Source organism: Colletotrichum tamarilloi, assembly GCF_030869305.1.
Source record: "Colletotrichum tamarilloi strain Tom-12 chromosome Unknown Scaffold_65.1, whole genome shotgun sequence".
NCBI classification, from domain to species: domain Eukaryota; kingdom Fungi; phylum Ascomycota; class Sordariomycetes; order Glomerellales; family Glomerellaceae; genus Colletotrichum; species Colletotrichum tamarilloi.
Genome location: NW_026849447.1, coordinates 15,942 through 38,532, shown reverse-complemented (window position 1 = coordinate 38,532; position 22,591 = coordinate 15,942). Strand labels below are relative to the sequence as shown.

The 22,591-nt window shown below is 43.4% G+C and overlaps 5 protein-coding genes across 5 annotated transcripts; 2 read left to right on the top strand and 3 right to left on the bottom strand.

Annotated features, from left to right (window-relative positions):
- Positions 1–348: 348 nt before the first annotated feature.
- On the bottom strand, positions 349–1,383 carry CTAM01_11621 (pectate lyase A; the record flags this gene model as incomplete). Its single annotated transcript, XM_060527632.1, has 2 exons — positions 349–778; positions 860–1,383. 2 exons carry the CDS (start codon positions 1,381–1,383, stop codon positions 349–351), a joined length of 954 nt encoding a protein of 317 aa, XP_060377673.1.
- An 8,946-nt stretch (positions 1,384–10,329) lies between these two features.
- CTAM01_11620 (uncharacterized protein) lies at positions 10,330–14,290 on the bottom strand (the record flags this gene model as incomplete). The annotated part of the gene is made up of 3 exons (XM_060527631.1): positions 10,330–10,401; positions 10,767–13,524; positions 14,163–14,290. The coding sequence occupies 3 exons, from the start codon at positions 14,288–14,290 to the stop codon at positions 10,330–10,332; spliced, it is 2,958 nt and encodes a 985-aa protein (XP_060377672.1).
- A 419-nt stretch (positions 14,291–14,709) lies between these two features.
- Positions 14,710–17,097, bottom strand: CTAM01_11619 (DEAD/DEAH box helicase; the record flags this gene model as incomplete). Its single annotated transcript, XM_060527630.1, has 2 exons — positions 14,710–15,438; positions 15,493–17,097. The coding sequence occupies 2 exons, from the start codon at positions 17,095–17,097 to the stop codon at positions 14,710–14,712; spliced, it is 2,334 nt and encodes a 777-aa protein (XP_060377671.1).
- Positions 17,098–17,441: 344 nt separating this feature from the next.
- On the top strand, positions 17,442–18,793 carry CTAM01_11618 (EB1-like domain-containing protein; the record flags this gene model as incomplete). The annotated part of the gene is made up of 3 exons (XM_060527629.1): positions 17,442–17,941; positions 18,044–18,156; positions 18,258–18,793. The coding sequence occupies 3 exons, from the start codon at positions 17,442–17,444 to the stop codon at positions 18,791–18,793; spliced, it is 1,149 nt and encodes a 382-aa protein (XP_060377670.1).
- Positions 18,794–20,345: 1,552 nt separating this feature from the next.
- Positions 20,346–21,461, top strand: CTAM01_11617 (PX domain-containing protein; the record flags this gene model as incomplete). The annotated part of the gene is made up of 1 exon (XM_060527628.1): positions 20,346–21,461. The coding sequence occupies one exon, from the start codon at positions 20,346–20,348 to the stop codon at positions 21,459–21,461; it is 1,116 nt and encodes a 371-aa protein (XP_060377669.1).
- Between the last annotated feature and the right edge of the window lie 1,130 nt (positions 21,462–22,591).

Here is a 22,591-nt window from a genome sequence, read left to right as displayed (position 1 = left end):
ATGTAGAAGGGATGAACATCCAAGTATCGGATTAAGCCAAGGTGGAAGAGCTACAGAACTTGAGTGATATCAAACGGAGAGAAGGCAAAGACCACGCCAGAAAATAGATGCTAGACGCCCTCGTATGCGTTGACAATTTCGTCTGGACCGTGAGTAGACCTCGTGGCACGGTGGATGTATTTACAACTTCAGCTTAGAGATTGGCTCAACTCTAGGTTAACTCCTACCCCAAGCCATTTCTAAATCATATGTACTGCTTCAAAGTATAGACAATGGAACCCGCCACTCCTCCAAACAAAACCACCAAATCTCACCGAGACTCTCCGAATTCCACCACCAATAACCCCCTCAACACCCACTCGTCTTAACATTCGTAGCAACACACAACTTCCCATCCGGCCCGCTCGAGACCAACTTGGGCTCCGCACCACTACTATTCCCCTCAAAGTTCTCGCACACCTGCGCGCCGCCCAGCACGCACGAGTCCCTCACAATCGTCCCATCCCCCAAGTTCCCATTGACACCGCTGAGCACTTTCCCGCCGTCGAGCCGGATATTGTCAAAGGTCGAGTGCCGCGCCACCTGCGTCTTGCAGTTTCCGCAGCTGCGGTACATTTTGCTGCAGTTCTTGCAAAAGTAGTTCTTCACGGCGACGGTCCCGCCGCCGTCGTGCTGGAGGACCTTGTCGGCCGCGTCTTGGGCGCCGCCGCCGTTGACGTAGGATGTGCCCGAGGTTTGGCGGAACGTGATGGCGTCTTCGCAGACTTTTTGGAACCAGCTGTCATAGAAAATGTCAGTGGCTGAACTTGAGGAAAGAACATCTAGTTCAAAGGAGGCGGGCAGTGAGGTTTTGACTTACACGTTGTTGATGGTACAACTCCCCAAACAATGAATCCCCTCACCATTGTTAGGCCCAATAATCACATTGCTAATCGTAGCCCCTTCCTCGAGAATAAACACCGCGTCCTTGTTCCCGCCCTCAGTCTGGCCCTTGCAGGTACTCGGACTCCGATCCCACATCACCATCCCGCCGTCAAACGACTGGCCCGCAGCAATGGTCTTGACGGCAGCAATATTCTGCGACCCCTTGGCCGTTGGGAACGTCGTCTGCAGCTCCGTGTTGGCGCCGCCGGAGGTCGTTCCGTTGCCTGCTGCGGAACCACCACCGCCGCCACTGGCTGCGGATCCGGATCCGGAACCTGGCGCCGGAGTGCCCTTTGGCGCATGAGCCGGGACGCTAGAGTGCGCTTTCGAGCCCTTGGAGGAACCACCGCTCCCCTTGTGCGATGTCTTGGAACCGCTCTTTGAGCTGGTGGTGGGCGAGGCTAGGCCGAGGGTAGAGAGGCAGAGGGCCAAGACAAGGAGGTTGTTTCGGATGTACATTGTATGGGCTAGCTCGTAAAGTGGGCTGTGCCCTTTGAGATGAGATGGTCGTGATGAGGGGGAAAGTGGATGATAGCGTCTTGGCTATGACAATAAAACGGTTGGGATGAACTTGATGAAGAGTCTTGGCTCTACTATATGGGATATTCTTGGTATGTTGATAGAACCAGCTGTCATATGAGACGACCCAGTCGTTCAAGCAAAAAGATATAAAACGAAACGAAAAAGAGTTCTTTGTGATCTTATTGGGGAAAGCTCTTGGAAGCTGTTGCTGATGAACCAAATTCAAAAGCCCAAAGGACGGGCGAACTCTATCATCTTTATATCCAAAAAGTACTATTTGTTTCTTGTCTTTCGACTACCCATTCTCAATGCCAATGAATCCCTATCCTCCCGAATCTCTCACTCAGAGTTCAATCAACACAAATCTTTGGGTTGGGCGCCCGACTGTCCCGTGAACCCGAACCCGCGCGCAACGATCACAATGCGCTTCAATCCCCCAAGAAAGCACGTTCCTCGCAAGAATAGAAAATCTATCCAAGAACGTTGGCGCGCTTCACGTAAGGTACACGACCCCAGTCGTCTGAAACCCGTGCGCATTAAGCTCTCTTCTGACAAGTCAGATAGAAGAAGTAAGGACCCAGTCCAGGACTCCAGAGCAGATGTACAAGCCTGTGAGAGAGAGGCCTTCTAGTTCTTCAAGGTATCGTTCCAGAGGAACGGGATGAAAGTCGTGGACAATCAACGCAAAAAAAGCTTATACCAAACCCACCAATCAGTCTCGGCCCCTATTAGTCCCAACACCATGGCACAAAGTCCCGGCAGTAGTCCCCAATCTAAACGACGTCTGATCTTCTTAATGCAAGACTCCTATCCCACACGGACCTCCATCGCGTCCGAGACTACCCATCTAGCCCAGGGATACACCCCCAAGAAAAGCAGCTCAAGACAACTCATTCACCAGCCATGCCTGGATTCCTGCTGTCAACTCAGCTGAGTAAGGCAGCCTCGGACTCCGGGACTCGTGGGATGTAATAAATACTATGTCCCGTCATCTACCTCGAAAAGAGGAAGAGGGACGTGCAGCAACTCTGAAGCACAACCATAATATTCTTCAAACTACCTCTGGTGGGCTCACATCCCACCTCTCTCTATCCTATGCATGATCCTTCCCATAGCTTGGCATAGGTATCCGAATTTTTTGCGTTCGCTTCTTGTTAACCTCGTGAGAAGAAGACTATGTGGCGGTGCCACACATGCCATGCGTTCCTCTTGACACCTCCCATTATGTCACGTAACAAGGATAGTAACCGCATCTTACGAAGTGCCCGTTACGTACTAAATTACGTATTTATCTTAGATATTGTATATATAGACCTTTTCTTTTTATCTATTTCTATTTTAATATATTAAGCTATTTTTATTATACTCTATATACTTATTATTATATACTATAACTCGTAATAGTTATAAGCTTAGCTCTTAATTAAGACTTTATATTATAATAACGTACTTATTAATACGATTTTTATAATTTTTTTAAAATAATAAATATATTTATATTTATTTTAACCTAAGCTAAATTAACTAGCTAAAATAATTAGATTAAATAGTTTAATATACTTCGTACTATAAGTAAGGGTATTAGGGTTTAGAAATATATTAATTTAAACGCTTTAAATTCTAATATACTCCTCGACCCTTTTATAGCGCTTATTTTACTTTTTAAATTTAAATAATTAGTTATAACCCGTAATAAAGAAGAATTATAAGCTTATTAAATATATTATAAAGCGTTTAAAAATAACTAAAAAAACTAAGAAATCCTATACTAAGAGCTTTTAAATATAATTTTTAATATAACCCCTTCGACTTTTTTAAATATAAATAATTTATAAAACTAAGCTAAGTTTCTTTTTATAAAACTAGCTATATTACTTATTTTATATAAATAAATCTATCCTTATATTATACCTATAAAGAGGATTTATATACTCGAGAGTATTTAAAAATAATAAGAAATCGAAGCTAAATATAAATAATTTAAAATTTAAAAACGTAATATTATTAATATATATATTAAACTCCTCGCTTAGTAGTTAGTAAAATTAATTAATATTACTTTTTATAAATACGTATTTTAAAAAGTTATTAAAAACGGCGCTAAGTTTAGTATATAATAAATTATTAAAAATTTAAAATAAAAATTTATACTTTTTAAAATAGTAGTTAAGAATGCGGTTTAAAAAGAATATTAATAAGCCCTTAATAAAACGAGGACTAGAATTAATTTTTAATATTAGTATAAGGAGTAATAATTTACTTATTTTTAAGTTAAAACGTATAATATTTTAGAAATTAGTAAAGAAATTACTATACTTAACTTCTTAATTATAGTTAAGTCTAGACTTAACCCTATATAGGGCTAATATATATATAAAATCTTTAGTAAATTAATAGCTTTTAGAACGTATATTAAAACCCTCGAGGAAATTACGTATATATTTAGCTTAGTAACCTAGGATATATATACTAAATAGTTTTTAAGTTAAAGAGGGGCTTATCCTATTTTTACTAAACGCTCTAACTTAATTAACGACGTAAATAATAAGGGTAATATTATATACTTTTATAATTATATATACTTATAGTGCCCTTTAGTATATTAAAAATTAAAATAAGTATTTATAAACCGAAATATTAATAAGTTATTAATACGAATATTAAAAAGCTATATAAAAAAAATCCTTATTATTATTAAATTAAGTAAATAGAAATTACTTTATAGTAAGCTTAAGAAAGCTAGTTAGCTAAGGAACGATAGAACCCTTAAGAAACCTAGGTTTTTAAAAAAATCTTCTAATTAACCTATAGCAAGCTTATTAATAAACTAAAACGAGGGCTATATAATTACTATATTTATAAAAAGTTAGGATTTAAAAATAAACGTAATTTTTAATACCCCTATAAGTAGTACTTATCCCTTTTTTTAAAATATAGTAATAAATAGTTATAAAATAATATATTTAGTTAATAATAAGAGCTTATTTAAACTTAAGAGTTATATATTATTAAGTAATAATAACTATATTAAATTAGGAACTATTATATTACTTATTATTATATATAGTACTTATATTATAAAGGGCGTTTTAAACAGACCTAAGGAGAAAAGAATTTATAATTTAAAACTTTAGAACGTTATTTATATTAAGGGATTCTATATTAATATAGTTTTAAAAATTTTATTAAATAGAAGCGTACTTTAATACTATAGTTTAAATTATATTTTATAATAAGGAATATTTTATAAGAGTATTATTAAAAAGTAGCTTATTTAAAAGAATAATCTAGTCTTTTTTAAATATAAACTCCTTTAATCCTATTCTTTTTTTATAAACCTCGAACGTATTTTATAAAGCCTAGCTAATATTATATTATTAATTAGCTATAAAAAATTCTGTTATTTATATTAATATACCGGTAAAAAGTTTAATAGCGCGCTCCTTTAATATTTTAAAATAAATTATTTTAGACCTAATACTCTTTATTAATTATTATATAAGACTTAAGGTGTGTATATTAAACTTCTATTATAAGTTAAGTATAAAGTATATATATTATTTAATATTAAAATAGTAGTCTTAAGAGGATTACCCTTAAGAAGAGCTTTATAACTATAGTACTATATATATTAAGATCTTTTTTATTTTGAACTATTTCTTAGTAAATAATAATATATATTTATAGTTTTTAACGAATATAATAAGTAGTTTAGGGGGTTCTTTTTAAGGATTAAAATAAAGGAGGAAGTGCTTTTTATACTATAGAGCCTCGAAGTAGTAATTCGTTATTAAAAAAGGACTTTAATATACTTTTTTAAAAGTAATAATAAGACCGCCCTCTTAATTATAAACGTTAGATATATATATAAAACGTAGTATAGTAAGTTAGGAATTAGAATAGAACTTTTATTTTTATATATAAAAGAACCCGTAGGTAACGTAAAAAGAGTAGGTTAATTTATAATTATTAAAGCTTATAAGATGCGCCTTTTTATAAACCTCTTTACGAATTTATAAAATAAAATAGTATTAATAATAATTTTTATTTATAATATTACCTTACGAGAGGTTAATAAAAGAGATTTGTTTATTATAATAGAAATTAATTAGTAAAAGCAGTATTAATATTAGTAATAGACAGGTTACTAAGTATAGGATTTTAAATTAGTAACCCCGTACCTCGGTAGTCTTTATATATATAGTTACTAAGTATACCCTTTTTATAGGGATTATAAAAGGGGTATATATTAAAAAGAGTTTAAAGTACTTCCCTATGGGTATATAAAATACCTAATTAAATATATACTAAAAACGTATAACTTATATAGAGTTTAAGTACTTATATTTAAGTAAGTATTTATTATAAAAAATATTAGGTTTAATAAAAAAGTCTTTTATAATCCCGTATACGAAAAATAAGCTATTATAAGTAAGTAAATAAATTTAATAATTTAAGAAATATAAAAACTCTTTAATATTAATAATAAGTTAGTTTAAGTACTCGGGGAAGTAGATCTAGACTTTAGAAATACTAATACTTAAAATAACTTTATAATTAAAAATAGTATTATTATTAGATTTTTAATTATTTAAAATACTAAGTAACCGATAAACGTATTTTAGGGTATAGTTAATAAGGCTAAAAAGGCTAATATAGTTTTATTATTATTACTAACCCCTAAAATAACCCCCTTATATAAGCTTAGGGGTAGGGGTAAGGAAGGGGATATAATAACTAAGTTATAAATAGCTTTACGTAGTTTATAATCCTCTCTATAAATACTTATATATATTATAAAAGTTCTTAAGTTTTTAATTCTTAATAACTTTTAGTAAAACGTTAGAGTACGTAATAAACGAGGTACTAATTATAAAGAAGTAATTCTTAATACTAAAGTTAATATTAATAAGGAACCCTTATAATAAACCTTTATTACTATATAAGAATAGAGCTTATAAAAACTACTTTATTAAGTACTAAATAAAGCTCTATTAAGTCCTAAATATTTAAACCGGGCCCGCAGACTTTTATAACACTTTAATAATAATATTTTTATAACACTCTTATATTTAAATATAAAAAATAGCGATTATTATAACTACTACTAAGACTACTTTTTTTTTATTTTTATACTTAATTAATAAAAAGTTATAAAAAAAAGTAGTATAAAATATATAATACTCTATTAAGTAATAAAAAGAGTAGTTTATAAGACCTATTTAGAGCGCTCTAAAAGAGTTTAGAAACTATAACTTATTAAAATTAACTTTTAAAGCTTATTAAAAAAGTTTAGTAATATTAAATATCTCTTATAGTAATTTTAAAAGCTACTTAGGGATACTATAAATATAGAAATAAAAAAGCTAAGGGATATTAGTATATAAGAAGAAGTTAATTATAATCCTAAATAAGGGATCCTATTTTTATTAAAATAGGTATATATTTATAAGTACGATGCTAATAACGAGGTTTACGAAGTAAAAGTATATATATATATAAGGGGGAATATATAACTACTTAACTTCTTATAAAATACGTACGCTTTAATACTTATTATAAAGGCTTTTAAGTTTATAATAATAATAACTACTTAATTTAACCTTAAGGCTAACTAATATAATATTATTAATATATTCCTTAATATACTTTTTAAAAATAAGAAACTAGTAATTATTAAACTCTTAGAGGGATATAAAGTTATTAATAAAATAAATAAACTCTAATACGCTTTATATAGCTTCTAAGACTTACTAATTCTCTAGTTCTAAACTTTTACCTCTATATTTTATAATATAAATATAATATATAGCTATAAAAAGATCTATATTTACTAAACTATAAATAAAAAAGTAATACTAATATTTTATATTAATAACTTTATTATTCTATACTATTAAAACGACCGAGAGGTAGCTTAGGGGATTATTAATAATATAAAAGAATATATTAACCTTAAAAAGAATAGACTAATTAATTACTTTTTTAGAATATAAATTTTATAAAACCGTACTATTTATAAAGTTTACTTTATTTATAATATATATATTAAGCGAGTTATTAAGCGCTTTAACTTTATAAATTTATTATATTTAATAACCCCCCTTTTTTAAAATAAGTTTAAACTAAACGAGGGGTAAGTAATAAAAGAGGAAATAAAAAGCTACTAAGAAAAGGTTAGAAATATATTTTATATAGTTATTATAATTAGACTAGATATCGCTTTTATTTATTTATAATTATTATAGTTCTTAACTAACTTAAGTATAATTTATATTAAAATAATTAATTATTATATTCGATATTTTTATATAATAAAATATTTTACGCTCTATTATAATAATATACTAAGTACGTAATTATTATTTCTAACTAGAGATATTAGTTTTATAAATAACGAAGTAATACGACGATTATTTTAAAGATATATAATGTTCTTTTTTAATAGCCTAATTTAATAGAAATTAATATACTAAGTAATAGTTATAACGTTAATTATTAAAGCTAAGCTTTTTTATTTCGAGAAAACTATAAAAGAGACTATAGCTCTAAAACGCTTTTTTAAAAATATTATTCTTAACCTAGGAAAAATATAGTTAGTTAACTACAATAATTAGTAAACGATTCGACTCGTTATAAGAAAAGGGGAAAAAATAGTTATTTAATTTTACTATATTAATATATAAAATATATAGCTAAAATAAGAGTATATTAAAAATAGTTTCGAGGTTACTTATATATTAATAGAAAATATATTAATAAATAGACTTATTAAAAACCTTTTACGAGCTAAGTTCGAATATTTTTATATACTTTTTAACTTTTATAATATATAAAAAGTTATTATAAATAGTTAAAATAGTTAAAAATAATTAATTTAGGCTATACTTAGAAAAACTTAATACTTAAAAATAAATAATAAATAGAACTTAGAGTGCGGCCCGGAGGCTTAAAATAAATAAAATAAAACTTTTTTTAACCCGAAAGCCTAAACTTTTAAAATAACCTTACTTTATAGGGTATATATATATAAAAATAAGACCCGGGCTTATATTTATTATTTAAACTCTTAATTTATAAAGTATATAATTATTAAGATTATAGTATTATTAATAAAAAGGGTAGGTATATGTACTAAGAACCGCGCTTTATATATTTCGAAGTTTATAAAACTAAGAGTAATAAGGGGTAAAACGATTATTAAGTTAATAACTTAGGGTATAGGAGCGGGTAGTATAATAAGAGGTTAGTTATAAATAACTACGATAAGTATAATTAATAATATAAGTATACTTAGGGGAAGGGGCAGGGGGGGTACGGGGCGGAAGTCTTTTATATAAAACCTAATATAGTTCTCATATATTTTTTTATTATTTTTTATATAGTAAATAATAGTATAGAGCTTACCGATTTTTTATTAAAATTATAATTAGGAGTACGCTTTTTAATAATAAAAAAGGATAATATATTTATAATAGAGGGAGTATTATTTATAATAGCCTCGGTAAAAGCTTAAGTTATTAGTTATATAATAACCGGTATATTAATATACCCTTTAGTTAAATAACTATTAAAATAGTACGTATACCGGCTATTACTTTTTATAAAATAACGTTTATTATTATTAAAGTTAGTAAACTAGAGGGCTATTTAAAAGTAAGGTATATATTATATTAACTATTTTTTAAGAGCCGCTCTTTTAAGCTTTTTAAGGACTAAATATATATTAATTAAGTTTAGAATAATAAAAAGAACTATACTTATTATAGGGGGTATTTTAACTTCTTAACGTTCTTTTTTATTTCTTACTATTTTTTTAAAAAAAGTTAGCTTTACGTTTTTTAAATTTTAAAATATTATTAAATACGAACTCTTAAAATTATAATATATAATATACTTTTTTTAAAAGGCTCGTTATCTAAACTAGTCTTATTTTTATTTTTAAATTTTGAGGGGGGGATAGGTAAAAGCTTTTTAAAGCTTTTATTATTACTATTTATTTTATTATTACCCTTATTATAATTATTAATAAGAGCTTTAAACTTAATAAAGTTCTTAGCGTTTTTATTAATAGTTTTAATATCCTCTTAACTAGGGAGAGAGAGCTTAGTAACTAGGCTTTAATAAGTAAATAAGAGGTTATAGGGGGGGGTAATAACTTAGAGGGGATTATTAATATTATTACTTATTTAAACTCTTAATAAACTATATAATACGTATATAAAAAGTATTATAGAAATTATATAAAACTTATTATTATTTTTAAATATATTAGATATTTATATTTAAAATAAAATTAGTAAATAATTTAATAATATAGGTGCGCGTATATAATAAACGGGGGTATTTATAATAATTATAAAAAAGTTAAAAAGAGAAAGAAAAATAATAGCTAGGTAATACTATAAGAATTTAAATATATATAAAGTAGTTAAGTAGCCTCGCCCTTAGTAATTTATATATTAAAAATAATAAAATACGTACTATTCTAAGTTAGGATTTTATTTATTTTAAATAAAAGGATATATTTATAATAAACGTAGTTTAAAAAATACGTATTTTTTATATTTTTTTTTATTTATATTTAACTAAATCGGGCTTTTATAAGGGTATTTAAAGGTTCTATTTTAGGTATAATAGCTCCCTAGTAATAGTAATTAGGGGGTATATTACGTAATAAGGATAGTAATTATATTTTATAAAGTACCCGTTACGTACTAAATTACGTATCTATCTTAGATATTATATATATAGACCTTTTCTTTTTGTTTATTTCTATTTTAATATATTAAGCCACTTTTACTATACTCCGTATGCCCATTGCTGTGTGCTATAACTCGTGACACATTAACAGTCTTCTCGCCAGTCCGTGCCTCCCTTACATCATGCCTCCTTGCCCATCATCATGCTTAGAAGGACTACGGGCATGAATCTGCTGATCACCATGCCGAACGCCTCGGAACATGACATCGCGTGGTTCGAAAGGATTTCAGACTTGATTGTAAAAATTATTTACTTGAATCAACCACCCTCCCAGCGCCTTTATTATTCCGTTTCCCCATTCCCCATCCTTTCGGCTTGCCACTTTCCCCCAATCACGCCTCCTCTTCCAGTTATTCCGATGCCGTCCGCGGAATCTCTAAAGATCACCTCCTTTGTTGATATGACCCTTGCTGATACCCGCTCTGCTGTTGAGGCCGTTGTTGCTGATGCTGCTGTTGCTGTGACTGCTCCCTCCGAATCTGCCTCTCAAACCTCTTCCCTTCCGTCTTCGCATCCTTCTCCCCGTTGAGGCCAACCCTCTTCAGCTCCTCTTTCACCATCCCCACAGCTTCGGCCACTACATCGTCGCCCCTTCGCCAGGTATACAGCGCCACACCGTGCGACTCCAAAATCTCCTGGGCTCGCTGCAGCCGACGCATCCACAGCTCGTGCTTCCTATTTGGTGCCGCTGCCGTCGGCCCCAGGTTTGGACTGCCGTACGTCGGAGATGTGGATCCGGACCTAAGACTGGCCGTCTGCGCCCTCACAAATGGCGGCGGCTGAACCTGCTGTGGCCGGGAACCCGCAGAGGGCGGTGGCAGCGCTTCGAAGTCGACGTCTCCGTTAGCCGATAGTCTCCGCCGGCTGTCGAGGCTCCGAGGGCTCAGACTACGGGAGCTGGAGGCGGTCCCCACACGCCGAGGCGGTGGAGGCGCCGGTGCAACTTTGCTCGTCTTACTCGTGTCGTTTTGTGACGTAGAGGCTGGTATCTTGGCCGTGCTCGGTAGGCTCCTGTTACTTCCGATTGTCTGCTGCGATGAATTGTGCATTTGCGATAGAGGATGAGGATTGCTCCGGTCCGTAGACGGCTTGCGACCGCTCGGCATAGGGGGAGGCGTAGCACCCATGCTGTTGACCTTGATTGTGGGCACATTGGTATCAGACGGAGCGCCGCGCAGCGCAGCAGGCTTGTTAGGTCGTGGTGGAGGGGGCTTTCGGCTAATGGCGGTATCGGTGGTGCTTGAATGCGGCTTCGGTCTGGCCTGGATCTGGGCCAGGGCAGCGGCGTCGTTCAGCGTGGTCTCTTCAGGTTCGTCGGAAAAGTCGATCAGATCGCCCATGACAGGCCCGACCGTCTTTGCCTCGCCGCGTGGAGGAAGCCCCGGACGATTTGTTGGAGCATCACTGTGGTCCGTGGCCTTTGATATTGAGCCCCTCTGACGTGCGCTGCTGCTCTCGAAAGATGTATCAAAGTACCCGGCTTGCTCCGGCGTTGTGACATCGCGGATAAAGATGGCGATGATGCGTCCTGGGTGGGCTTCCACAAGCTCTGTGTAGACTTCCAGATCTGCCTCTCCGCTGTCACCAACTAGGAGAAACCTGCGTTCGGGGAAGTCGTGCATGAGCCTGGTAAGGGTACTCTTCTTCCTTTCCGCAACTGGCTCAAAGATACCCTGAAGCATGCCACTGTATTGCTTCAGATGAAGCGAACCAGGCGGCAAGCCGGCTATCATGAAGTAACTGGCCAGCACCGGGAACAGTTGCCAGGGGCTGTTCGAACAGTAGTGCATGCTGACCCCCATTGAGTGTAACTCGTTGTACCATTCCCGAACACCTTCCACCGTCAAGTCCTTGAGCTCGCGGACAAAAGTATTGCGGAAGATCTCCTTTGCGCCACCCGAAATGTTGGAGCGCTTAATCGTGTCGTCAATGTCACTGATCAAGCTGACACCCTTCGGTTCGATGATCTTGACTTCCTGGGTCGCCGACAAGTCCTCGTTAGCGAGGACGCGGATGTGCGTAGGGACAAATTCCAAAGCGGCGCGGAGGATGAAGTGGCCCGCGTCGTTAGTCTGCACAGTCCGTGACGCCGATTTCTCGTCGTTGTAGAAGAAGACAGTGATGGGCAGCTGGACTAGAGGTGTAGTCATGAACGGCGCTATCCTAGCCATGAGGTTGGCATTCGCAACAGACAGCTCGGCATCTGTCAAATCATTGCCCGTAGTGTTTGTCCTAGTCGGTGCCAATTTGGGAGACCCGGGAGCTGTCATCGGCGTGTGCGTGCCGCTTCGTGACCTGGATCTCGCTCGGTATATGCTATTCGCATCGTCGTCGGATCCTTCCTTTGGCGCTTCGCTAAAACCACCTTGATACGCCACACGCCGTTCTTCTTGGCCTCTCTTCTCGATTTCTGCTGCTTCTTTCGCAATCTTTTCCTGCTCTCGCCGTTCCTCGTGTGATTGATGTAACGCAGAGAGGTTATCGGGCGCAGGCGCATCCTGTCTGGGGGCTGGGATGCCGCTGAGCTGGCGTGCGAGGCCGATGAGAATGCGGTTGCGCCGAGTGATTGGCCCTTTATGAGGAGAGTACACCCATCCCCTCACGTCGATATCTACGATGGCTTTCTCGTCTTCATTACGCTCCCACTCTTTCCTCCAAAACTCTTGGTCCCTAGCGCTGCCAGGCTCTTCTTCGGCGTGCTGCTGATATGCCGCCGTCCAATCTTGCTTGACATGCCGCTTTGCGTACGATGGAAAGATGACCATCTGGTCGTCTCCCTGAACAGTGATGGCGACGTCAGGGAACGATCCCGGAATCGTGGTCCTCGGCATACCCTCACCCGGCTCCAAAGGCCTTGCCCGCGTCTGCGCATAGCCTTCCCTGATCTCGTTGACTCCTACCGCAGCGGCCCGGTACATGCTCCCTGCCTTCGCAGCCAGCCACTTCCGCCGAAACCCTCTCTCGCCTGGGGTGGGCGGATCCTCTGCCGAGCCATATCCATAGCCATTACTGGCGCCTCCTGCGCCTCCGCCCCCGCCTCCGCCGTAGGTCGTCGTGTAGTCTGAGAAGGTGGGCATCGTCTTGCTTATAGTGCCTCCTCGATCCCTCGCATGCCGCTTCGGCCTGACCGAGGGCGGACCTAGGAGCAGCCGGCGACTGTGCCGCGCAAAGACGTCGACGAGTCTCGACTTCTCGTTTCGCTTGCGCTGACGTTCAAGGATGTATCGGTAAATGCTAGACTGGAATCGGTGTTTAAGCTGCGGAAGGGTATCAAGACGAAAGTTGAGAACGCGCTCGCGGTATCGGTCTCGTACGCTTCGTGGGAAAAGATATCGGAGGAGACTCGTGCGGTGATGAGGATGCGGACGCGGCGGACCAAATCGCCCGAAAGGAGCCAGCTTGTTCGTAGTTTGTGCCTTGGACAAGAGGTCCAAAGACAATAGCAGGAGTACGTGGAACCGACCCTAGGTTTTGGAGTATTATGGAAGGATGAAAGCTCGAGCTAGGCAAGAGGTTTGACCAAGGTCGTTGGAGAAGCCGAGGCGAATGAGGTAAGGCGATGAGTGCACGATGTTACGAGGCTGGCAGCCGACAGCGTCTTCTGACCCCCACGCTCTACAGCTGATGAAGGGACGGCAGAGAGTGATGGAAGCACATGATCTCGGGCGGCTCTGGATGGTTTTGGAACTTGGTGCGAACTGGTTCGTGGTGGAGAGGAGCGGGAGCACGCGGCGAGGTAAGGGAAGAAGTTGAGCTCGTGACGTTGCGGGAGGGCGAGGTCTCAGAAACTCAAGCTAAGTTGCGTCAAGGTAGGCGTAGGTGCCGCGGTGCCGTGCAGATTTGGCTGGGGCTCGAGGGGCGGATGCGACAAAGTGTTAGAAAGCGATTTATGCGGAAATAAGCAAGGTGCAAGCAAGGAAGCAAGCTCTCTCCTCTGAGCTAAGGCATCCCACATGCATCTCCAGGGCTCCAGCGGCCAGCCAGCCAGCCAGCCAGCTCTAGCCTTCCAAGGCTCCTCTTCTGTCGCCGAGCTGACGGCAGCTGAGGGCCCGGGGGACGTGCTCCGGAGCGAGACGGGCATTACGTCATCCGCACCTCAAGCTGCAGACATCTGGGCCGCTCGGTGTAAGGTATTTTCGGCTAGCTGACAAGCTGTTAGCACATACTTAACACAGCTTAAGCCTTGTAGTGATGGCAGGTGCATCTTTGATGATCGGCCGGGGATGACATGGGATAATTGCAACGTCGCTTGGCCCCCAAAAGCAAGAAGCACAGACTGTTTACTCCATGGTTCATCTGCAGTCCGGAGTACCTAAGTGGTGGCTTGCTACTTCATCCTACATGTTCATGTAGTTGTATGTAGAAGCAGAAGGTACTCACACCTTACTAGCCCCCTTTAATTCAGCAAATGAGTGGCAATGGACCATAGCGAAGAAATGAAATGGTATTGTAACATGGTATTGTAGTCTAGACTTTTGGACACCGTAGAGCACCTCAAAATCACCGCTTCTGGCGCGCCAGCTTCGCCCTGGTCCTCCCCTTGGCCGGCACATTCTTCTTCTTGGGCTGCTTCTTCAGGTTCAGCACCGCGCCCTTGCCGTCACGCTCCGCCCGGCCCTTCTTCCACACCTTGTCCTCGCTCCTCATCTCCTTGGCGTCGAGCTTCTTCTTGTCCTTGTTGCTCAGCTTCGGCTTCTTGCCGTTCTTCGGTCCGTTAAGCTCCTCCCGCCCCGCAATCTTGGCCTTCTTCTTGTCCTCCTCCGTCTCGAACCACGTCCGCTTCGGCCGCGCCTTGATCTCGGCCTCGTGCTGCATGATATTCTCGCCTTTCTTGAGCTGCATCTCGGCCTGCTGGAACTGCTTCTCCTGTTTCTCTTCGACCATGATCTCCTCGATTTCGTCCTCCATCTCGTCCACCTGGTCCTGCCACTTGTCCGCCTCCGTTGGCTCGATGACGCGGCTCATGATCTTGGCGCCGTTGGCCTTGCCGGCCTTGACCGCCGCCTTGACGACCTTGCGGTCCGGCTCTGCCGCCAGCGTGATGGCCACACCGGTGCGACCGGCACGAGCTGTACGACCGACTCTGTGCACGTAAATCTCAATGTTTTGGGGTGCTTCGTAGTTGATGACGGTGTCGACGCCCTTGATATCGAGACCACGAGACGCAAGATCCGTCGCCAAAAGGTAGTTGACCTTTCCGTCGCGGAAGTTTTCAACACTGGCAATTCTCTGTAAACTTGGTCAGCAGTTGTATTCAATCAAGAAGAAATTGTAAGAACTCACCTGAGCTTGGTTCATGCTACCGTGTAGCTCTGCGCAAGACAAGCCAAACAGTCCAAAGATGATTCTTGCTCGGTGAGCGTCCTTCTTTTGGCGGAAGAAGATGATGACACGCTCGGTGTGCATTGTCTTGCAGATGTGCACGAGGTAGCCCATGCGCTTCTCCTCGCGACCGGGCCTCAGGCGTACAAACTCTTGCACCAAGGTAGTGACGGTCTTGTTCTTTTGTGAGTCCACCATGACTCTGGCGGGCTTGTTCATGCCCACTCGCACCAGCCTGTCGACGGAAGATGTCATGGTGGCGGAGAACAGCATCGTCTGTCTTGACTTGGGCAGGGTCGTCAAGATCTCGTTCAATTCATCGGCGAAACCATCCTCAAGCATGCGATCGGCTTCGTCGAGCACGAGAATCTCCACGGTATCGACGTTGAAGCTGGCAGAGTTTCTCATGTGGTCAATGAAACGACCGGGCGTGGCGATGATAACGTCTGGCCTCAGTCTCAGCTCGACCTCCTGAGCCTTGAGACTCAGACCACCAACAGCGAGAGTGAACTTGATATCGGTGTAAGCGGCCAGCTTGGTGGCGACAGCGTGACACTGGATAGCCAGTTCACGGGTAGGAGTGAGGATGACGACACGGCTCGTCGGCACCTTCTTGGGCCTGTACAGGAGACGCTCGAGAATGGGGACCACAAAGGCGGCCGTCTTTCCTGAACCAGTTACCGCACCACCGACAACGTCCTTGCCCATCAAGGCAATGGGCACAGTCTTGGCTTGAATGGGCGTAGGCTTGGAGAAGCCGACAGCAGCCAGACCTCTCAGAAGAGGACGTGAAAGAGACATGGCCTGGAATGATGATGCCGTATCCTTCTTGCCGGGCTTTGCAGGCTCCTCGGGGGCGAAGAAAGCGTCACGCTTCGCTTGTTCTTCTGCGTCTTCCTCCTCTTCATCATCAGATCCACGGTCGTCGGGATGATCCACGGGTGTCGCAACGGAATCGTTGTCGGATGCTGCATCGTCGTCGTCTTCTGCATCATCTGCGTCCTCTGCGTCAGAGTCTTCTTTTTCGGCATCAGAATCTTCGGCACCAGGATCCACGCCCATGCCAAAGGCATCGTCGGCCAGAACTCCATCCTCGTCGTCGTCGAGGTCGATATCTACGTCCATGTCGTTATCCACCTCGGCGTCTGCCGCAACCTCCTCTTTGTCCTCCTTCGGCTTGTCCTCGCCACCCTTCTTTGCCCGTCTTCTGCGAATGATTTCGTCCAGGTCAACACCCGCTGCAGCATTGCTGTTCATGGACTTCTTTGCGCCTTCGAAGCCCCAACCCTCGAGTTCTGCGTCGCCGAATTCGATGGCATTGTCTTGCGCAAATTCAAAATCCGAATCCATAGCACCATCGTCTTCGTCTTTCTGGCCCCAGATACCCTCGGCGACTTCGTTCTCTGGCGACTCTTCTCTGGCGGCCTTTTTCGACTTCTTGGTGGCCTTCACCTTCTTTTTGGGCGGCGGTGCCACGGTCTCCTCCTCGACAATTTCCTCGTCATTGTCGGAGATTGTGTGAACGAAGTCGTCGTCAATCTGCTTGCGCTTGTGAGAAGGCGCCATGTTGAGTGGTGGAATGGTGGTTGAGAAAGACAGTTGTCGGGACCGCGGGGTATCGTCAAGCTTTCACACACACGCCTGTTCTCACACTCCAGCAGTTCCCAGAGCCAGAAATTTTTCTGGACGGACGGTGGAGCTAAACTTTTTCTGCCGTCTTCAGAGACCATCCCCCTGTCATGGGCGGTCAGACGCGAGACTATTGGGATAGAGTGGGCCTTGGATCGTTCGTTCATCAGAAGGAAGAAACAAAAGAAAAAGATACGTACTGATCTGGACTGGGACTTATGCACGTGATGGTGTTTGTCATCAGATTTTAGGGGCAGGGGCAACTCCCGATAGACCCCACCATGGTTGATTGGGCGACCATTTTATTGGCAACAATTTTGGCAGCCTTCACGCCGGGCGCCGACAAAGCAACGAGATTTAATTTCTGCCCTGTTGCTCTACAACTTGTCATTTTTGGTCCTAACCAATCTCGGCACCTTACTACTTTCCACACGTCTCCTTCTCGACTTCTTCGACCACCAACACCCACTACTACCAACCGCGTCTCTGCTTCTCTCGAGCGCCCTTGCGAATTTCCTTTTGACATCCATCCCGAGCGCGTTTTCCCGATTGTCAACACAGTTCCGGCCGCAGAGGCAAACACACACATACAAAATGGGCGAATCCAGGTGGGCAAAGCTTCCATCCCCTTCCATCGCGGTGCTACATCCGGCAGCATCTTGGACGTTTGCGCCTCGCAACTGTTGGCTGACACGGCATGGATTTCCAGACAAGAACTCATCCAGTGGCTGAACCAGCTTCTCTCTCTCAACATCACAAAGGTCGAGCAATGCGGTACCGGGTACGTTGCTGATCGGATACCCCTCCCCCGCCATGTGTTTATTGTGGGACCCAATGATGATTTTGATGATGGTGGTTGCTAATGTTTCGTTTCAATCTGCAGTGCAGCTCTCTGCCAGGTGTTTGACAGCATCTTCATGGATATCCCCATGTCTAGAGTCAAGTTCAACGTCAACAGCGAATATGCATACATTCAGAACTTCAAGGTGCTGCAGAGTAAGTTTGCGCCTTCCCACGCCGTCTCGCCTCTGCGTCCACCTCCATTCCATCATACACGGAAACGAATAGTCATGGCTGACAAGACACTTCCTGAACAGACTGCTTCCACAAGCACCAGGTCGACAAGCCCATCCCCGTCGAAGCGTTGGTCAAGTGCAAGATGCAGGACAACCTCGAGTTCCTGCAATGGACCAAGAAGTTCTGGGACCTGAACTTCCCCGATCAGGAGTACGACGCCGTCTCCCGGCGAAAGGGCGCCCCCGTGCCCTCTGGCGGTGGCCCTGCTCCTCGTGCCGCGTCCGGTACCGGTGCGGCTGCCGCCAGACGGGGCGGTACCACACCCCTCGGCGGTGCACGTGTTCCCAAGGCGGCAGGCCCCGGCACAGCTGCCCTGCAGCAAGAGAACGCCACTCTCAAGGAGACGGTCGTCGGCCTCGAGCGCGAGCGTGACTTCTACTTCAGCAAGCTCCGCGATATCGAGCTCCTGGTGCAGCAGGCCGTGGAGGAGGACCCTGAGCTTGAGAAGCAGGAGGACGGCCTCGTCAAGCAGATCCAGACTATCCTGTACTCGACGGAGGAGGGATTCGAGATCCCGGCTGAGGGCGAGGCTGTCGACGACCAGGAGACCTTCTAAATCGGGAGGCTTTGAGGTAGGGCGACGATGACACAGATGGAAGAGAGGCTGTATTGTTGGATGGGAGGTTGTGTTCAGGGGATTTGGGAGGTAAAAGCACATGGGTTTGGCGCTAGTACAAATACCCTACGGCACGTAATAATCATTATACTGGCGATGAGGCTGAGCGGCCCTCGGACTGTCGAGACAGGAGTCGGTCAGAGCTTGCGGCAGTCCCGTTCCACATGAGCAGCCATGATAGAATCAGAACGTTTTGTCTGAGAACCTCGAGTCAGTTTTCGTGGGTGACACGAAGAGAGTATGAGGGCTTGAGCCAAGCGTCCAAGACCACATTCCACTATGGCTATCCGGTTCCTTTTGGCGTGCTTCCGATCTTACGTTTGGTACTGCAGGATCTGGTTCTTATCATAGAAGTGTAAGCCTCGACTTCACACCCATCACAGAGCGGAAGTCGAGTCTGTAGTCTGAGAGCTGTGTGAGACTGTTCACTGCAGATGACTTGGCAGAAGCGTCATGTTATGCTCGAGTAGTTTATGCCGGCACGCTTTGCATATTGACTCTTAAGTACTTACTTCCAAACTTGGATTTCTACAAAAGTACATTGATCGATTACCAAGAGACGTTTCCATCAATATATGACATTACCGTACGAGTCACTACAATAGTATCGATAATCATTTATGTTGATCGACCAGATGTTGATTAGATCGGACTTGGGTTTCACTGTCATCAGCGCCCAGTTCCTGGCCTGATTGACCAGGTGCCTGAGAAAGCGAGGTGCCCAGCTGAGCATGTCCCAGAAATGCGGTCATTCCTGCTGCGGGCCCAATTTTAGTGGTTCCACGCAATGCGCCACAGGCGTCAGCTTTGGAGCAATTAGCGGCACACGACCGTCGACTTACCCGACTCTTCCAGTGCCAAAAGTGCTACCTAGGCCCAAGCAGGCTGCCGTGTTAGGGAAGCTGGGGTTGACAGGGGACCTCGAAGTAGCAATCCAGGCCCATGCTGAGGCACTGCACAAGCGTACCGGGACAGCAAGGTACCTTGGTTCCAGTACATTGACTGGAAACCTGAGGTGACCGCTCTCTCTTTCTCACTCCCGTCTCCTTCCCTCCAGACGACTGAACGAAAGGAGAGACAAGAACCTCAGACATTGCCCCGAAACTTTTTTTTTTGAACCTGACGCAAACAACTGACCAAGGCCATCATTCCGACCACCAAACACGGAAAGATACTTGACCAGTACGACGGCTGTCTTTTGTTGTTTTGCGAGCCATCCCATTTCCTCAACGTTATCTAACCAACGACCGACGACCTCCAGAGGAGCGACAAGAACAACAGAGCATCGATTCTCTCCATCTCTACAACCTGCCATCGACGACTAGAGCTACGATACAGACCACCAGGCTCGTCCGAGCCTTCCTCCCGCCTCGTTCAAACCCGACAAACAATCCCATCCTCCGCTCATCGCCAATCTTCAAAAACAAAACTCTGTTTTCTACACAACTTCCCGCCTCGAACAAACCACAACAACACACACCCTTCACACACAATGGCGCCTCCCGCCGAAATCTCCATCCCCTCAACCATCCTCTCGACCGGCGAATCGAAACCCTACACCCTCTACAACATCACCCTCCGCCTGCCCCTCAAATCCTTCGTCGTTCAAAAGCGCTACTCCGACTTTGCATCCCTCCACCAGACCCTCACCTCCCTCGTCGGCGCCGCGCCCCCCAACCCCCTCCCGGGCAAGTCCTGGTTCAAATCCACAGTCTCCTCCCCAGACCTCACAGAACAACGCCGAAAGGGTCTCGAAGCCTACCTTCGAGCCATCGCAGAGTCCCCCGACCGCCGCTGGCGCGACACCTCGGCCTGGCGCACCTTTCTCAACCTCCCTAGCACGGGCGTCGGCAGCACGGGCAACTCGGCTGCCAGCGCCCACGGCCTCATCACCAGCGGTCGCGCGGGCGCCGCCGACCCGACGACCTGGCTCGATCTGCACCGCGAGATGAAGAGCTGCCTCCACGACGCGCGGAATCAGCTCGCGAGAAGGGACGGCGCCGTGGATAGTAACAACACCTCTGCTGCCGCCGAGGCCGGGGCCGCTGCCAAGAAGGCGCTGGTCAAGGCTAATACGCTGGTGAGCACCCTCGCGGACGGGTTGAGGGCCATGCAGGAGGGCGGACGGCTCGGCGACGGCGAATTGCGGCGCAGGCGAGACCTGCTCTCCTCCGCTCGCGTCGAAAGGGAAGGGCTCGACAAACTCAGCAACAGCATGGCGCAGGGAAGCAGCAGAAACGGTGGCGGCGGACCCGGCGGACGGGAAGGGTGGGCCTCGGCGGGCGACAAGGCTGCATTACTCGGCAGAAGCGGCGGCGGCGGTGGGGCGAGGACGGGCGGACGGGTCCTGGGGGCCCCGCTGCCGGAGACGGAGCGGACGCGGGAGCTGGACAACAACGGGGTCGTGCAGCTACAGCGGCAGATGATGAGCGAGCAGGATGAGCAGGTGAATACCCTGGCGGCGATTGTGCGGCGGCAAAAAGAGATTGGGCTGCAGATCAACGAGGAGGTGACGGAGCAGACCAAGATGCTGGACCGGCTGAACGAGGACGCCGATCGGGTCGGGGGCAAGATTGATGTCGCCAAGAAGCGTATCAAGAAGTTTTGACGCGGGTCGCTGTCAGAGGAAGAGGTTGAGGAAGTAGGGACGGTGATTGTGACGGGTACGGTGCCTCGGCCTACAGCAGCACCGCCGTTGGTTGTCGCGGGCGGTCTCGCTGCTCGGTCCGTGGTTGCTGTCCTCGGTGTCGTGGTGTGGTTTCTTTGGGTCGGCGGGCGGGTATTGGATTCTTTTGCATGGTGCCTGGAGTTTGGGTCCGTCTTGTTGGTCGCGCGGGCTCGTCGATGAAATTCACCTAACCATACCCTTCGTTCGGTATGAGTGGATGGTTTTTCTTGCCTGGACAGTACAACGACGTTTTACGTACGCGAGTACGAAGGGGGCTTCTTTTTTTTTTCTCGACAACTTTACATACTTTGCAACAATAGCGATTTCAACTCATTTTTTCTCTCTGATCATTTCTCCTAGTTTTGGTCTCTTTTGTTTGTTTTTTTCCGAGTTGAGATTGGAAATACCAGTGTGTCTTACCTCATGGCAGTTCTAGCTTGGGAGTTTTAAGTTCTATCCAGATTGATGTTTTACTCATTCATGATTACATTGTCCACACATGCAGATCAGAACATGGGTTTCTGCCGGAGCAAAGCGTAGATCGTGCTGGCATTGGTGTTGCCATATACCCATGTACAGCAGTAGAATGGCCAACTCACTGGGCCTTACCGTTGAATTCCTACAGCGGTGTTCCAAATACGTACTCACCACCGGTGTGAGGTTACCGACGAGGCTGTGTGGCCTAGGTTGTATCGTTATTTACAAAGCCAAGAGACTGGAATCTTGCGCCTGATGGAGCCTTTTTGAGGCGAAGTCTTTACTCGTGCAAAGTCACCCTAACAAGGTAGACAAGATTGAGCTCGTCTGGGAAGCTTCGATGGGCCAGTCACCCGCATGGCCTAGTACGCGCCCTTGAACGCACTCGGTCTGAGGCCGTAGGCCAATTATGTAACGCCTTTCCCTCCAGGCTCAATGGATCTTCTATCAAATTCTGGCGCTAGAAGGAGGCCGTCCATGTTGCATTGGTGAGCATAAACAGATTGATGTCAAAGAGCTCGGCCAACAGGTTGTAAGAGGGGGGCTCTTGGCCATAGTTGATACCCTCACGCTTGCACGTAGAATCCCGATTA